Source organism: Myotis myotis, unplaced genomic scaffold (assembly GCF_014108235.1).
Source record: "Myotis myotis isolate mMyoMyo1 unplaced genomic scaffold, mMyoMyo1.p scaffold_m19_p_10, whole genome shotgun sequence".
Lineage (NCBI taxonomy): Eukaryota > Metazoa > Chordata > Mammalia > Chiroptera > Vespertilionidae > Myotis > Myotis myotis.
The window spans coordinates 69,235,729-69,254,592 of record NW_023416314.1 but is presented as its reverse complement, the minus strand read 5'-3'; the positions used below and the strand labels follow the sequence as shown (position 1 = coordinate 69,254,592).

Genomic DNA, 18,864 nt, shown 5'->3' with positions numbered 1-18,864 from the left:
CCCAAGAAATCAGAAACACCAATCAGAAAGGATATATGCACCTGTATGTTCATAGCAGCACAATTTACAATAGCTAAGATTTGGAAACAGCCTAAGTGCCCATCAGCAGATGGGTGGATTAAAAAACTGTGGTACATATACACAATGTAATACTACGCTGCTGTAAAAAAGAAGGAACTCTTACCATTTGCAACAGCATGGATGGAGCTAGAGAGCATTATGCTAAGCGAAATAAGCCAGTCAGAGAAAGATAAATATCACATGATATCACTCATTTGTGGATTACAATGAACAACATAAAATGATGAACCAAAACAGATCCAGAGACTGAGAAGCATTGATCAGATGCTCAAACCTCAGAGGGAAGGTAGAGGGAGGGTGGGGGCAAGGGGGAGAGATCAACCAAAGGACTTGTATACATGCATATAAGCATAATCAATGGACACAGGCACCAGGGGGTGAGGGCTTGAGCAGGGGAGAGGAAGGGGGGTGGGGGTGGGGACGCAATGGGGGGATAAGGCCACATATGTAATACCTTAATAAAAAATTTAAAACAAAATGTACAAGATATTTGAACTTAAATTATTATGAAAAATAAGGTATTACTGTTTCAGTCTAAGTATCAGTAGTGTGTAAAGTGCTCTCCCTTATTAAATCAAAATTTAATTATCTTAAAAAAAAAAAGAAAAAGAAACAGAAACAGAACCAGGATCTGATGAAGGTATTCTTCAGAGGTCTTGTCTGACAGGAGTGAAGAATAGCAATAATAGTTACTTATTATTACCAACATTCATTAAGCTTTTTCTAAAATATGCCAGATACCATGCTAATGAATCTCATTTAGTCCTCAACAATCCTACGAGGTAGGTATTAATATTTCTGTGGCCATTTTTATGGACAAGAAATAGACTTACAGAATTTAAATGCATTACATTATCTGGGATTATACAATTAGTAATTAGCAACTTCCAGGTTCTGACTTAAGCAACTGGGTGCTATTTCTCTATAACAGAAAACCCTGGATCAGGAGCAAATTCTTTAGAGAAAAATAATGATTTCACTGTGGGATACGCTAAACTTAAGAGGGCTTTGAGAAATCCAAGTGGGAGATTCAAGTAGATGACTGGATCGCTGGCCTAAATGCCTCCTTTGTATTTATTGAATGAGGCAGCAACCTGGTATAGCCAATCATGGCAAACAGAAGAGGTACATGGAATTTTTAATTTTTAATTTTTAATTTTTAATTTTAATACTAGGAGAGTCATCAGCAACATTATCAGACTAAGTATAGTTCCATTGGATGTATTGAATGAGATTGGATTTCTAAAGGGAGAATAAGACTTAGAATTCAAATGTATTTCCTCTTACTAGAAACCCACTAATGGTATCAATTAGAGCAGAATCTTTAACTTAAAACTGGATAATTAGCTGTGATTTCAGAAATGTAAATAGAACCCTCATTCATGAAATTGATAGGTGCTTCTCTTTTAACTACCAACCTCATGTTATCCTTTCCTCATCCTGTCTTCTAAGTTTATGGATAGCAAATCTTACTGAGTGTTGTCATGAGGATCACATAGCAATTTATAATTAAACAGTGGAAATGAAACATTCTGTCATGTTGCTTCTGACTCAATCTTAATTTTCCAATTTCTGATTAAAGGAACTGCAAATTTAAAGCCTTGTAAACTCTTTTATTTAGAAATTGCTACTCACAAGTGTATGAAAACTGTGAAGTTCGCAAAATGTTTTACATGGTGTTTCAAATATCATCTGCCAGAGTATGAACATGTGCTAGCTCCCGCAATATGTTAAATAAGGCAAAAAAGGAATTTTCTTTGCATCACTTTCCACACTCTGTAGACTGGAAGACTAGTTCTCTTTGAGTGAAAGATGGCAGAGAGGCAATCAGGACAAATATAATCAGTGTAAACATTCCTTCTGATGAACCATTGCCCAAAGCTCTTTCAGAAGGATGCAGGTGCTATTGTCAAAGCAGCGACCTTGTCCGTCCTGCCCCCTCCCCAGCACCTGGAATAGGGCATGAAATAGGAGTTCAGTAACACTTGCACAACTACATGGCCATGCAAAATAACAGCAACTCTTCCTCTGTTTACTAACATACTAATATGTTTCAGGATTGGGTTCAGTATTTTTGCATGTTATTGTTGAATTCTCTACATTGAGAGAGAGAGAGAGAGAGAGAGAGAGAGAGAGAGAGAGAGAGAGAGAGAGAGAGAGAGAGAGAGAGAATGAGGAAACAGGTTTATTGGGGTAAAATCACTTGCCTCTTGTTAGGAGCTGTTAGTAGTAAAATCAGGACTAAAACCTGGGTGTATTGGACTCCGAGATCCATACCTTTTTAGTTCAAAAGCTTAAGACAGGAGAGGTTCCCCCCACGTTGGGTACATACACTATTACTGGTGCCTACATTTTAAATTTTTTGGTTAATTTTGAAATATAATGAAGTGGCGGCACCTTTTTCTAATCCATTTTCATTAATGAACTCTAATAGGTTTTTCATTTCTCTAATCTTTCGTTTGAGCTGAATGAGTATATATAACTACAAATATAACTGAAATGTAGACTAAATGTTTTCCACTTTGATATGATGAGAAGGAAATAGAGTACTTTGCTTTATTTGATATGTATTGGAAAGCCCAACCATTAGGCAATGTTTCTAAATCACCTTAATTTATTTCTCTGATTAATCTAGAAAAAGCAGCAGCTTGAAAGTGATGTGTGTATATATTCATATCTGTTATTATTGTGTTTGTTCAAATGGATTTTTATTGTCTAGTTTATATTGTTTGCTCCTCCCTCATACCCAACCCAGTTACTGAAAATCTAATTTTCTAATGACGTCATTATCTCTGTAGCAGCCGGTGTTGATAAAGGATTCTAAACATCCAGTAGGTCAGAAGCAGCAGCAAATGAATTTAGAAGAAACAGAAATCTTGTGTATGCTTTCTTTTCTTTTTAGGTATGAGACGTGGAAGTGATTTTTAAACCGCATCATGATAGCATTTAGAGCAGTGGTTCTCAGCTTTGGCTGCACATGAGAATCACCTGGGAATCTTTTTAAAATCCTGATTTCCGGGCCTCATCCTCCGAAAATTCTGTTTCTTTATTACTAATGTTGTGGCCCCACCCCATAACAAAGAAACAGAATTTCCGGAGGATGGGGCCCAGAAATCAGGATTTTAAAAAGATTCCCAGGTGATTCTAATGTGCAGCCAAGGTTGAGAACCACTGATTTAGAGTATTTATACAACATCCAGAATTACTCTGTGGATTTTCTGCGTCTTTAAAATACAGTTCTTATCTATTGGTGTTTTTGAGAGTTGTGGAGGGGGTCGTGGAGAACCTGCCACCTCCTCTAACCTCTCACCTCGTCCTTGTTCTTGGCCTGTCTTCACCTCTGTTCTCTGTTTGTCTCCTCTGTTCTATTGAGCTCTTCTCAGTATTGCAACTCCAGTGAGAAACTGATGTGATAGATGCTGTATCTGTTCATGGTCCTGTGATGATCGTTGGAGTAGTGGTTGGAATTCTCAGATTACAGACATCCTTTGTTTTCTGAAAGACATGACGTGTTACACTAGTAAAAGGGTTTTGTGGGTCGCTTACAATTTTTAAAAAATCTCTCTCTGATGCTTCACTTGTAGGATTAAAAAACACACAAAACACCTAACTAATGAACAGCTATTTAATGCCAATTTAAAATGCTTCCATTGCCCTGACTGGTTTTCTCTGTGGTTAGAGTGTTGGTCTGTGGACTGAAGGGACTCAGTTTTGATTCCAGGTCAAGGGCACTTTCCTTGGTTTCAGATTCCCCAGCCCCCAAAGGGGCATGTAGGGGAGGCATCCAATCCATGTATCTCTCTCATGTCGATGTTTTCTCTCCCCCTCCTCCCTCCCTTCCACTGTCTCTAGAAATCAATGGAAAAAATATACTCGGGTGAGGATCAAGAAAAAAAGACATAAAATGCTTCCTTTAGAAAGGTTTTCAACTATCTGAATAATGTAGGAATAACTTGGCATTGTTTAGTTTGGTGAATCCTATAATGAATCCTGTAATATTTAAAATGACATCGCATGCACCCATTCTTAATGAAATTAAATTATCATGGAAATATTTCCATCACTGACTCCTACCCTAAGCCTGTTTTCTTTCTTTTCCAGTTCCCTGAAAGCTTTCCTCCAGCCATTGGGTTATTGCTGCCACCTAATGTCACAAAATAAAATTGCTATTGGTTTGCCTTTTCCAAGAGATTTGCACAATTGTGCGGTTTATGGAAATAACTATTTGAGAGCAACAGATGGTTTTCCTCTATATCTTAAATAATAGCACTCTGAAGTGGTTACAGCCTCTTTGGAGAGAAGGTGGGAGGCGTATATCTCACCAGCAAAGAGTGCAACCAATAAAGCATAAAGGGATTTAAGAGCCCTAATCTCTAGTATGGAACAGCGATTTTCAACCTTTTCACCCCATGGCACACAAATTAACTAAAATTCTGCGGCACACCAAGAATATATTTTTTTGCTGACCGAACAAAAATAGGTATGCTTTTTATTCATTCACACCAGACATCTATTGTTGTGCTGGCTGTTATCACTTTGTTGTTGTTGTTGTTAATCCTCACCCGAGGATATTTTACCCCCCTCCATTCCCCACTGATTTTTAGAGATAGTGGAAGGGGTGGTGGAGAGAGAGAGAGAGAGAAATATCAACGTGAGAGAATTGATTGGTTGCTTTGTGCAGGTGTCCTGACTGGAGCCTGCAATGCAAGTGCATGCCCTTGACCAGAAATTGAACCCTTGATGCTTTGGTCTGGTCCATGGGAAGAACTGGCCAGGGCCATTTTTTATGTTTTTGGTGTTTTTTTTTCTTTTTTTGACAATTTAAGGGAAAAGAGGCCAGTGCCACTTACTAAATAGTCAGGTATTGCATGTTTTAAAAATTCTTTCAGCACACCAGTTGAAAATTGCTGCTAGGGACCTGTTGCCAATCTGACATTGGCAGGTTCGTCCCCTCATAAAATATGGCTCAGTGTTCTCAAAGATCTGTTCCCACTTTATCTTTTTTTTCTGTGTGTATTTTTAGTTGTGAAAGTATAGCCCTTATGCATGATACTGTTTATTTATTTGGGCAGAAGTTCTCCATGTTGACTGGGTTTTCTTTTAGAGCTGTGTTAAGTAGATGTTCAGGTTTTCATTGTTTGAGTAGAAAGTTTTGATAGCTTTCCTTTGCTCAGTTAGCAGAGACGTATCTGAAGACTTTCTATCATTAGTGTAACCTTAACCAGAATAACACTTCCCACTGGCTTAGTTATTTATTTGTGCGCTTCCTTAGCTGGACTCTGTACATGTCGCAAAGATTGCAAAGTCAACTGTGCTGCTTGCAAAATCCTAGACTTTTAAAAAAAACCTAATCTGGGTCTTAAATGATTTATAATTATACTACTCACTTTTCTTCAGTGTTCTGAAGTAAAGCATTAATGTTCCCATGGGCTAGGGCCAGGATTCTGTTGTCTTAAACTGACTTTGTAAAGACTATTTTATGTGGAGCATTTTAAGAGATATTTTGGGTGTTGCTGTTTCTCTTAGTCATGCTGTAAATAAGTTATTCATCCTTTCTAATTCCGAAGATGGTTAAAGCAAAGTCCAGTGAGTATAAAGTCTCACCTTCAACTAGTTTGGGCTTAATTTTAACAGCTCTTTTATAGAATTGAATCCCAGAACCCCTGGTGGGTAGAGAACCTATTGAATAAAATAAAAATGGATTTAGACTTGCTGTTATTAATTATGTGTAGGTACTATGCCTATTCAAATGGGCAAGAATCCTAATTAAATACAGTTTACATTGTCATTATCCTTTGCTTTCAGATTTTCAGACAGGTTTCAGCGAGCTTATTCAGGCCATGCTGACCAAATTGTGCAAGTAAAATCTTGAGACTCACAGCCTCAAGTGACTGGCTTACTGCTAAATATAGAACCCTTATTGAGTTCCTTTGAGCTACTAATTTTGTTAGTCTATTGAAAAAGTTACTATTACTATTATCGGGTTTATCAGGCACAATTCCTTATGAGCTTTAGCAGACCAATCATAACTTCATTATCTATTTTGCTACTGAAACATTTCTTTTAATACTTCACAGTTTTATTAAACATCGCTATCAGATTTCTGTTTATTCTCCAATTATTACTGATTTTTTTTCTGAACTGAGACTGGATGAAGGCATATGATGGTTTTAATGTAGTGGTTAAGGGCCTAGCCCTAGCCTCTGAAGTTAAATTTCCTGAGTTTGAATTCCTTCTCTCTGATCTTGGGTGAGTAATTTACCTGCTGTGAACTTCAGTTTTCTAATATGTACAAGGGAGGTAATGTAGTTGTTGTGATGATTAAATACAGATAGATAGATAATCCATTTCACTATTTATTTGGTTAAAATAAATTCTAAGATATTGGTATGATTCCTGTAAATACTCCTTATTCTGAGTTTGTCTTTGTCTTTCCAGGGCTAAGGAAACTAAAGGATATCTGAGTGTTAATCATGTACCTAATTATTTATGCTTATTCATAGCTTCTCAATTGTCTTATAGCTCCAATCTTAGGTAGGTGGTTGAGGAGTAGGAATACAGGAAGACTGAGGCATAACTTCAAGGCCTATGGGCTAGTAGGCAAGGATGGTTTGCTGGAGACATTTGACCCACTCTCTTGGCCTCCACAGAGAAGCCTTCCCAGATAAGCTCAGACACTCCAGGTATAGACTCCTATAACACTGTACTCTGTAATGAAATAATTGTTTTAATTCTTTTTGTGTAGTGCCTTTCTCTTCCTGCTCGATTGTATGTTCCATGATGCCAGAAACTGACTTTTCCTTCCGGTTTTGTTGCATCATTAAGTGAGCTCTCATTTCAGAGTTGAAGAAACAGATGCCTATCATATGTGACTTATCCCAAGTCACACATTTTCTGAAATAGTTATAGGTAGAACTCAAGTTTCCAGTCTCCCTTATTACAGTACTCTCTGCTCTTTCTACTGTATTATGAAAATTTAAGCTCTAGAAAGGGGTTGAACAATATCTACAAATAACTGTTACAGAGGCAGAATAGACATACTCCACGGGGTTATGGAAATTGGAAGGTGAACATAAGTTCTTTTATCAGGAGCTGGGTGGTAGGTACAAAAAGGCTTCATGACAGAGGAGACTCTTGAACTGTACACACATGGATACATTTTTGGATAGAAAGTTGTGGAAAAGGTCACTCCAACCATAAATAGTATTATTGAAACTTTTAATCCCAATATTTTTAAAAAATCTATAAAATATATATGTTAGCAGGCTAACAATCTTGTCTTATTTCAGTGAACAACGTGGGAATATCATATGAGTATCCTGAATACTTTTTGGAAATTCCTGACTTGGACAATGTAAGTCTTTCTTTGTATATTATGATAACAAAAGGAATACATGCGAGTATTGGGAAGGCAGTGTGGTAAAAGGGCTCAGACTGTGAGCCCTGGAGTCCAGCTGCCTGAGGTTCAATCCTTGGCGCTTCTATTTGTTACCTGAGTTACTCTGAGGGTGATCTCCACCATACTTAGTGTCCGGTTCCTCGCCATACAATAGACTTCATAAAGATGTTAGAAGGATTAAATGAGAAAATATTTATAACCCCGTTTGTACAGTACCAGGGGCAATAATAGCTCTAGTTTTATTATATCATTATATTATATAATATTATTAATAATATAATGTCTATTATATTATTATAATTTTTATTATATAGCTTTGTTTTAAGTATTAGGATTCTGAACACCAATTATAAATCATAAAGTTGTTAATAGACAACAATATTCTAGTGATTCAGGTAGACTAGCTCTACCAAAATGAAAGCTGTGTCCTTGATACATGCATAATTCTTTAATAAAGACTGAAAGAGGGTATCATTGAAGGAACATGTGAAATTTAAAAAAAAAATTGTTGAAAACCTTAGTTTCAATCATTTCTCCTTTTTGTATTAGCAGAGAGGAAATTACAAATGGTTCATATTTACTTTAGATTAAGTTTATCTTTTTGCTTTCAGTTTTTCCTTGCACAGATACCTTTAGTGATGCACACTAAAACTCTTGATTTAGTTGTCATGGAGTTAATGACATCTGAAGTACAGCCCCTCTTTATTGTACTATTGGTGGGGTCCATGCGGTTACCATCTCTGCAGCACAGTCAGGTAGTTCAGGTATGAAAGGTTTGGCTCACAGCAGGAGGTGAGTGGTGTGGGGCAGCTTTGGTGCCCTGGGGTAACTTAAGGTCTTGGATTTTGCAGATTAGCATGAATTGGTACTTTTGGTAGAAAAGTACTATAACACTGAGAGTAAAATAAAATCTATCTCTCCATCCCAACTCCTGTCATTTCCCAAGACCTCTACTATACCCGGGGAAACTTTCAGTGCATCTCCAGATCATTCATATCACATGTGTATTATGTGGTCATGTCCATGATCTATATAAAATAATCAATATGTTTTTTTGCAGACCATCAAGAAAATGTTAAATGTTAACATTCTTTCTGTTTGTAAGGTAAGCAGCTTCTCACCCTTTTTGGTCTTTTTTGTTTAAGAACACTGACATAACCAGCTTGTTCATTTCAGTCAACTCTCCTTTTGATGTAAGTATGTTTTCCAGATGAAAGTGGTCTATTTTCTTATGTCTTCAGGAAGTAAAAAGAACTGAATACCAAACAGGTATCTGTATAGTTTTGCTCTTTAACAATGAGACATTAATTAAATGCCTCCATTATATGCAACCCTATGGTAGGCCCAGGGACCACACAATCTAACTTAGTCTGAAGATTGATTTTTACAAAGTTTTCATCTAGATGCAAGCCATCACTGGTAAATTGTTTCCCTTTTGTATTTTCTGTAATACAGGTAAGTTGATGAGTTAAATATTGTGGTAAAGTATTGTATGGGAAGTATGGCACTATAAAGAATGATTTTTCCTAGCCACATGTAAAAACAACTCAAGTTTCTAGTTGCTAGGCATGCGTTAAAGCCTTGTCACTTGTATATGCTGACCAAAGACACCATAGCTAATATATGCTAAAGGGAAGACCAGCTATCAAATCTAAAATCAAATAAAAAGGAAAACATATTTAAAAAAATAATAAGTTAAAATTATGTGTATGTTTCATAATATAGTGTAATGAGTTAATGACGAAAAATATGTTCGAATGTTTAAATTTTATTTTATAGAATTGATACTAGCTACAAATTAATCTCCTGATAATTTTAATCCCTCTGTCAAATAAACGATACAAAACTTTATACTAGACACATTAGTATTTTCTCCTGCTTGTCAGAACTGAACTGAACTGGTGTATACACTTGTAGTATAAAACCCTGGCCTTCTCGGTCTCCCAAAACATGTGTTTTTGGCTGGCAGTATACAGAACACTAATGATAAAAGGCTTAGGTCCTGACCTTGATCTGTGAGAACCAGTCAGCTTGCTGTGCTCCTTGGCCACACACTGCATCCTTCAAGCAGCATCTGACCACAGATCAGCTTGTGCGGTCGGTGGTGGCCACCTCATGTCTCTGCTTAAAGATGAGCAGTCAGGGGGGAAATGTGGAGAAAGCAGCTCAGATCCAACAGCACTGTAGAGCACCTTTCAGTTTGTTCAAAATAATGATGACATAAAAACGAACCACCAGTCCTAATATCTTGACAAATTATAAAATGCTTCTCCTGCCTCTTCATTATTCCTCTTCCATTTTCTCTTTTTACACTGGCAAATATGCTTCTTCCCATGAAATGAGTTAGTGGAGCCAATGCTAAATTATTAAACATACCATATCCTATTATATTGTTGACTAGAGGCTCAGTGCACGAAATTCGTGCATGGGTAAGGTCCCTAGGCCTGGCCTGCAATCAGGGCTGATCATGGGCCTTCCAGTTGCCGGCCCAGGCCTTCCTTCATTCCGTGCCACCCCCTGGTGGTCAGCACATGTCATAGTGAGCGATTGAACTCCTGGCCTCTCTGTCGAATTCCCGAGGAGACACTTTGCATATTACCCTTATATATATACATAGATGGGAAGGATCACAAGCAGAACTGGATAAATGCTTAACATTTTTGTATGTAAACTTGTTTTTTTGCAAATCAAATCTCACGACACTCAGGGCATTTGCTATTTAAAACCCTTCTTCATTAAGCCAAATAATCATTCTTTATCTTTAGTGTAAGTATGAATTTTCCTGTACCTTAGTGATGCACACTTTATTGGAAAAACCATTTAAAACTCTTGATTTAGTTGTCATGGAGTTAATGACATCTGAAGTACAGCCCCTCTTTATTGTACTATTGGTGGGGTCCATGCGGTTACCATCTCTGCAGCACAGACAGGTAGTTCAGGTATGAAAGGTTTGGCTCACAGCAGGAGGTGAGTGGTGTGGGGCAGCTAACCTGAAGGCCAGAAAAGTAAGTTAAGACATGATTGTGCAGCAAAGCTGAGTGGTGTACTCAAAAGAATAGAGAGCCACTGGAAGCTGAAAAGTAGAAATAGGTGTGATCTGATCTACGTTTCAGAAAGACCGGTCTAGTGGCAGAGGGACATGGCAATACATATGTTACAGTACATGTGTTTGTCTTGCTTATACTGAGAAAAGGGCATTGGCCTTGATGAAGCTTTGTGTGTGGCCTCCTGGATTTAGTGCTCTTTCATGCTGCTGTCATCTGTCCTGTGGTATATTTTGATGAATTGTGCCTATTGTCCTTTTGTTGACTGTGTTATGTTGCCAGGGCGAGGGCTGCATTTTCAGTAGGAATGGTTGTTTGGTGCCCTGGGGTAACTTAAAACAAGATGAGAATTGGTCTGGCTCTAGAATCTTACAAGATTTTATGGTGGCTGGACATCAGGGGAACTGGGGCATGGATGTCTGCAGCCTAAAGCCACAATAAAACATCAAAAAGGTTTATATAAGAAAGAGAACAACCTCTTCTCACCATCAGTGATGGTCAAAGTATTATCTCCTTACCAAACCACGATAGGGGTTGACTGGCTGCAAAGCATGCCAGGAATTTGGAGATGTTTGCTGGTAGGGCCACAGCATCTTTTAAGTTTGGTGCTATGCCTTCACATTGAATGACCTGGCTTTACATTCCTTCAGGTCTAGGATTATTGCTTGGTCCAGGTCCTATATGAGTAGGTCAGATAAAGTAAAAATCACTTAAGTGTCATATTCCAGCAGAAGAATAATAAAAATGAAATATCCTGACCAGCCGAAACCGGTTTGGCTCGGTGGATAGAGCGTCAGCCTGCGGACTGGAGGGTCCCAGGTTCGATTCCGGTCAGGGGCATGTGCCTGGGTTGCGGGCATATCCCCAGTGGGAGATGTGCAGGAGGCAGTTGATCGATGTTTCTCTCTCATCGATGTTTCTAACTCTCTATCTCTCTCCCTTCCTCTCTGTAAAAAATCAATAAAATATATTTAAAAAAAAAAAAAAAAAAAAGAAATATCCTGACCAAAGGAATTAGAGGTCATCACCAGCTGAAGTAGTGGTGAGTGGTACAGAAGAATACTGGGAGAGAAATACCAGCCGAATGCTTTTGCCTATAGATCCTTGATGTTTAATCATAGAGTCCAGTTTAGCCCTCTCTCCCCAGCTACCAAGCCCTTCAGTTCACTTTTCATCTTACTCAATAGTTTAGGTTTATTCCTTTTTTTCTCTCTCAATGACTTACTTAACTGGGCTTTCTCTTTACCAGGCATGATACTGTTAGTTGAAGCAACCTAAAGGATGTTTAGAAGCCTTGTTGCTTGCTTTCCAATTTTGCTTTCAAATCTTTCAGGGTTAAACTTAGTCTTGTTCTTTTTCCTGCAGAGCAGGTAAATGTCAAGGTAAGAAGAACCAGGGGTATGGAAATTCTATATAGGTGGCCAATATGACAGATAGATTAGCCTTAACCTGGAAGAGAGCCCTACTAGCTGGGAATTTTTCCTTGTGATTTCAAATGGTCTGTGACTAAAATCCTATATAATAAAAGCCTAATATGCTAAGTGTCCAGTCTGGTCGGCCGTTCAACCAATCCAAGCATAATATGCTAATGATATGCTAAGGTCGCTCAAACACTCGCTATGCCGTGCACTGACCACCAAGGGGCAGGTGCTGTGACCGGTAGGTTAGCTTGCTGCTGGGGCCTGGCTGATGGGGACTGAGCAAGATGGGCTGGACACTTAAACCTTCAGATATTGAACCACACTCTTCTAAAATATTTCCAGTTTCATGCCTGGAGGGTTTTACATCTCAAAACACAGAGATTTTGCAAATGAAATTGTTGTGCTGCTATTGATTATTAGAGGAATCGTGAAAAAGGAAGAAGTGCCACAACTCCAGAGGCAGGCAAATACAAGTCCAGTTTCAACAGGTAGGATAATGAGCTTCACACCAATCCAAGGACAAGCTCTAAAATAGATCTTGTGTTGCTTGTTTCTGATTTGAGATCACTTGTTTTAGCATTTGCCATAATTGGAGTTGCCTTTCTTCCTCCGGCTTGTCTTTTTATTTCTTTAATAAGTTTTAAGATCTCAAGACACCATAGACTCTTTATCCCTTTTCAGATGAACACTGCCCAAACTAGCTCCCCAAGGGTGGGGAAATTATTCCTTCTGATGGTACTGGACCCAGAAGCTGCTACTGGCTTGGTGAATAAGTGGATCACAGGGAATGGCCCTGCCTAGACCTGAATCCCTTAGGAAATTTCCAGGCTACCATTCTGACCCATGAAGGGAATGTTCCAACCTTCTATCTTACCTTTCTTAGAGCAAAGAAGGAAGTAGGTGAGGGCGTGGTCCAAGGTAAAGTTTATTAATAACCTCCACTTGAAGTGAAGTACCACTGAGTTTGGTTTGCTTTATTTGAGGATGAGGAGGAAGAGTCTTAAGCAGGGGGTCATAATGTAGTTCTTCATTAGATATTCAACCAGAGTGGAAACTTGAAACTATGTTTTATTAGGAATGGTTGGAAGAACTAGCGATGTTCAGGGTGAAGAAAGGAAACATGCATCTCTCTCTCTCTCTCTCTCTCTCTCTCTCTCTCTCTCTCTCTCTCTCTCTCTCTCTCTCTCTCTCATCGGATTGTATCGCACCCCTGTTAAATCCTTCAGCAACTTCCCCCTTTCCTCAAGTTCAGAATCTTGAATGTGACCTACAGGGAGGGAAGGACCACCTGACTTGGTCCCTGCTCACCTCCCCAGTTTCCCTTCAGATCTCTCCCCCTCCAACTGTGCTCAGGTCAGAGCACCTTCATTCAGTCCTTTGAACCGAATGTTCCCTCAGGCTGGTCTCTCTCCATGGAAGGCTCCCTCACCTCAGACTTCACTAATTCTACTCATCCTTTAGTTCTCAATTAAAGTGTATGCACTTGGAGGTGGGGGTGGGGTCGGGAGCCTTCCTGACCCTCCAGAAGAGATGAGGTCTCTCGGGCAGTTTCAGCGCATGCTGCCTGTCTTCCCTTTGCTTGGCTTTTCATTTTTGGTTGAGTGTCTCCCTACAGATTATAAACAGCGTGAGGACTAGTACCATCTCCTTTTTGTTTCTTTCCATTTCCGAGCCCCAAGCCTCAAATGTGGTGGGTATAAAATGAATGCTTTTTGAATTAAAATGAAACAATTAATTAAAAAACTGAAAATTCTAGTTCTTTGGGAATAAGGATCACACTTACTGTATGGGGCCCTAGAAGGGTGAACTTGGGTCAGTTGTTGATATTTACGCTGAAGTAAATTGTAAGAACTTCCTAATCTTTGAATCTGCCAGAAGGGGAATGGGCAGAAGGTAAATTCCTTTTCTGATTCTAGGTCAGAAGTTGCAAACCAATAATCTGTGGGCTGAATGTGCCCTACCAATATTTCAGTTGGCTCAAGCAGTATTTTCAAAACTGGGACATTTCATACCCAAACTTCTAGCTTCTCTTGGGAAAAATCTGAAAATCAGGTAATACTGAGCTGAACTGCTGAGTGGCAACAAGTGATTAGAGCTGAGTGGCAACAAGTGATTAAGCTGAGTAGCAGCTAATTATGCTAAATAGTTAGGCTTGCAATCTCCAGATTTCCACAGGCCCCACTCGTCTCTATTGTCTGATTTGCTGTACTAGTGTATGTTATGTACCTGGCCCTTTCAGGCCTTTGAGTTTGCATCCCCCTGTTCAGGAATTCCAAACATTCAGTCTATTCAAACTGCAGATCTGCTTAGTGATGCTGAGAGATTAGAATGGCTTTGACTAAATAAATCTCTTCCATCTCTGTGATCATCAGAAATTAAAGCACTTGGAGTATGAGGCCGTTTGCATGCTTTTGAAAAGCTAACTTTTTCCTTCTGGTACCACTATATTCTTGTTGTATATATGTTACTCAGCCGGAAGTAACAATGCTATGCCCTGTCTGTTGGTGATAAATGTTGAGATAGGGGACGAGGGGCAGGGGGTGGGCGGGGGAGGGCAGATGGATGAAAAGCATTTGTTTCCTTTTTCTTACAAGGATTTGCCTCGGGCTGTGACATGGTACCAGTAGGGGGAGCCCTCTATTAATTTGGAAATCTAGAGAAGAATCTCTGTTTAGCAGTGTAATTGTATTTAATTTAGGGATTATGCTAAGAATTTATCCCCACCCTGCCCCAAGAATTCAAGTTAACAACATTAATAAATTACAGGAAATTAATAAATTACAGGAAGGTGAGTATGGCCTTCACCACTGAACCTCACCCAGGGCTTTTCTAGATGAAGACATTACAAGTTAATACCTGGAGTCCTTTAGTGCATTTGAAAGCAGCTATCATTATGCTCCTCCAATTTTCTCAAAGATTGGGTACATTTAGCCCTTGGGTCTCACAGTAATGGGCTGTTCCAAACATAAGTACAAAATGTTGGGTTTGCCAAATTGAATGACAACCACTGTTTCGATAGTTTTCATCTTTAAAAAAAACGGAGTAGTTGTAGGGTGGTTCTAAGGTTCTTTCTAGCCCAGAGCAAAGCTAGTGAAGGAGAAATTTCTTGCATGTGGGCGAAAATGTAAAGATCTCTTTGAGAACTTAGGGATTCCTTTCTCCTCCTAAAATCTGTCAGTTTTTATGAAGTCGGCTTATTTTGGGAAAATTTAAGTGATGGAAACTCTTAGCATATTATAGTATGCTAAATATTTGGAAAAAACAGTCTGATGATATATGTGTTCTTTTTATTTTAAATTTTTGACAGTTTATAAGTTATGGCTTTAGAGTCATTAATAATTGACATGCAGCCCTCTGTTTTGGAAAACTCTTTTACTTTTGTTAAATTAGTTTAGCATATATCAAACCATAATTTATTACAAAATGTTTGGTTTTTATAGTGTTGGGTTGAATTTCAGGTTAAGTCATGTGGGGTGGGGGGAAATGGCAAGGAGACTCTTACCTTCCACAAACACTTAAACATTAATAAAGGAGAAAATCAAATAGTATGTAGAGATCTCAGAGCACTCTATAAACTTTACCTAATTAAGCTTTCATCCCCTGCACAGTAAATATTCAGTTAGCCATACAGGTTAAATTGTCAGGATTTCTAATTAAGTTGTATTCTTGGTAACACGGAGCTCAAATTATATAGTTTGCCAAAGAAAATGTGTGCTATCTTATTCTAGTATGATTTCCAATGGAGTTACCATCTAATTTCTCCAAAACAGGCATTGTGCAACACTTTTGCTGCTTCATGTAATTCTTTTCACTATTATGCTATGGTTTTTTAAATTATTGTTAATGATACCAATTGAGAACTTGCTTAAGGCATTTGCATTAATTTTCTTCTAATTTGTATGGGCTCATTTTTCAGTTGCTTGAATTCAGATCCTGTTTACTCCAAGCAGGTTACTCTGGGGTAAAGGGCAGGGCAAAAGTGAACAAAGTGGCTGTTTGTCATGTCCTAATTATTGTGTGAATAGCCTGGATTCTAAGACAAGTTGTTATACTCTATTTCTTATCCCATATAACAAAAGGCTAATATGCAAATGGACCGAACGGTGGAACGACTGGTCATTATGATGCACACTGACCACCGGGGGCAGACGTTCAATGCAGGAGTTGCCCCCTCTTGGTCAATGTGCTCCCACAGGGGAAGCACCACTCAGCCAGAAGCCAGGCTCATGGCTGGTGAGCAGTGGTGGTGGCGGGATCCTCTCACACCTCCACGGCAACGCTAAGGACCCCTCCGGGGATGTCCACCTGCTGGCTTAGGCCCACTCCCCAGGCCTGCGCCCTCTCGCTTGAAACGCCCGCGCCCCCCCCCCCCCCCCCCCAATACATGAATGTCTTGCTCTTGGCCTCTAGTTTACATATAAGGATGATACAGGTGACAGTATATGTCTTCTTATCTTACTAAACTATCTTGAATTTTAATGTTTTCATTTGGATTTTGGTTGTCTTGCTGAGATTTATGAAATAGTGTTTTCTTTGTACTGCTCTCCCCCCCAAAATGACCAAGTGCTAGAGGCTACATAATACAAAAATAATTTGCTTGTAAAAAGGTGGTATCTAGGAGTCAAGAACTCATGCTTTAACCTCAGAACTTTATTATGTAGCCTTGACTAAGCCAGTGACTATCTTAACTTTCCTTAGTTAAGCATGTCTTAAAACAAAGTTTACAAATGGTCTTTGTCCTCATCTTCTATGTATGTTGTAAACAATTATTAAGTCCTTTAATAATGCAAGTATTGTTTTTCCATTATTGGTTACTGGAGATCACAAATTAACCTCAACTTTCTCTAAGGATGAGTTTCAATCACAGCAGACTAGAGCAACAAGAGAAATGAATGTGAAGATATCCTTATTATTTGCCAACATGCCACTCCATGGCCTTCTTCTAAAGGCTTTCTTGATAGGGAAAGATCATTTGAGCCCTTGAGATTAGAAAGCTTAAGCAATCTTGTAGGCACATTATTTCTTGTGATAACCCTTGTCCTTTCCTGAGAATGCATTTTGAGATACTTAGACTTCACTGTAAATCTTTAATTATTTGAAGATCTCTGTGCCAGTATTAACATATCAGGCAAGAATAATTTTAGCCAAGTTCACTGAAAGTATTCTCTCCAGTAATTTCATCTGATTCCTTTTCTTGGCACATATTACATAGACTATAAAATAGAGGTGCTATCTGTAGAGATGGTGAGCGGTTTTGTAATTCCCTTATTTCTGTGGGTGGGTTCTTTTCACTTTCTCTCTGCTGCATCCTCAGCTGTCACGAATGTTTTGTTTTTCTCTTTTGCAGATGACACACTTGGTGCTGCCTGGCATGGTAGAAAGGTGAGTCACGAGCTCACGCACCAACACTGGGGAGACAGCGCTCATGGTTATTTATAGGGAGAATCCTTTCTTTGAAAAATTCACTAAAGTGACTAATGAACCTCTCCTCCATGTCTTAGTGACAGTGATGAGTCACAGGGCGAAGTGTGAGTCATCTGGTGGGGGAGGCTTTTTCCACTCGATTCCCTTTTCATTCCCCTCTCCAGGGTTGCAGTGGTTCCTTTAGATCTGGATAAAAAGTCTGCCTGAGTCACCAACACTAACTCAATTGCCTGCTGTTCTGAGGGGGTGGATAGAGTTCCTGGGATGTCCCCGGGAATCCCTTCTCAGAGCTCTGTGCTCTCAGAGCCCCAACTAGTGGAGTTTCATGACAAAAGGCCCCATCCTCTGGTTTTCCAGGTCTTCCGGGGAGCATGGGTGTATGAGGAACTTGGGCTATGAAGTGATTATAAGATGTCAGCCCCACCCTTGGGGGAAAAAGACTATGCCTGCTAGCCTCATTGTTCCACTTTATATTGAGTTCCACTAGAACGTGCTGGGTGTCTTCATTTTTATTGAGAAATGTGTTGTGGAGTTCTTACATTGAAATAGCATGAAGTGTCAAATTGTGATTAAACTCTGTCCTTCCCTTGTTTTTCTCTTCGGAAAAGCCTGAAGGATGGCTTAGACCTTCAAAGAAAACTCGTTGAAAAGAGCTGGGCTTGCATCTTGAGCTTGCTTGCTCATTTGCTAAATTTAGGGCTTCACAGTCATCCTTCCTCTGCAAAATAGCTTTGAGTTTAAAAGACCCTCCAAAGGAATTGCAGCTTTGAAAAGGGAAGACCTAGGATCCTACTTCTGTGAAGAAACCTCTGCAACCAGCTTCAGGCAGGGATTACAGCTAATGTTTATTGAGCACATATTATGTGCCAGGTGTTGTACCAAGAGCATGATATATGTTAACTCATTTAACCTTGATAGCCTCCCACCATTGTACAGATGAGGAAACGAGATTAAGAATACATTTTGAGAAAAATAAAAAAAATAAAAAAATGAAAAAAAAAAGAAAAAAAAATAGAAAGAAAAACAGGAAAAAAAAAAAGAATACATTTTGTTTGGCATCTGTAGAGACTGGTTGAGAAACTGCTTCTAGTTTCTTTCTTCTAAGGCTCTTTGTTTATAATTCCATTTTATATGTAGTTTTATATATCTTAATAGCTTGTTTTTAGTCAAATTTTCCTTTAAAATCTTCAAGCTGCTGATTGGTGGTTGACCATGGGAGTGTGTCCCCCTGATGGTCAGATGTGGAAGGGACAGTGGTCAAACCAGACGAGAACCTTAAAAAACTGCAGAGAATTAGGGCAGACAAAATAGAACTTGGGAGGGATGATACTTGAGCCATCATCTTAGTCTTACTTTGATAGCTGCAAGTGATATGGTATTAATTCAGAATAGAAAGTCCATCCATTAAAAAAGAAAGACTTACATACTTATAAATCACAGAGGGTATCGTAAAAGGTATTTTTAGTGTGTTGGTGAAAAACTAAATAATAAAAGA

At 38.9% G+C, this 18,864-nt stretch overlaps 1 protein-coding gene across 5 annotated transcripts in view; it reads left to right on the top strand.

The window, feature by feature from the left end:
* Positions 1 to 18,864, top strand: part of HSD17B12 (hydroxysteroid 17-beta dehydrogenase 12) — a 137,747-nt gene that overhangs the window by 100,591 nt on the left and 18,292 nt on the right. For all 5 annotated transcript variants that reach the window (XM_036326127.1, XM_036326128.1, XM_036326129.1 and 2 more), the window contains 3 exons: positions 7,371 to 7,435; positions 8,541 to 8,585; positions 17,293 to 17,327. In XM_036326127.1, the coding sequence (XP_036182020.1) occupies positions 7,371 to 7,435; positions 8,541 to 8,585; positions 17,293 to 17,327 (145 nt within the window). The remainder of the gene's footprint in view (positions 1 to 7,370; positions 7,436 to 8,540; positions 8,586 to 17,292; positions 17,328 to 18,864) is intronic.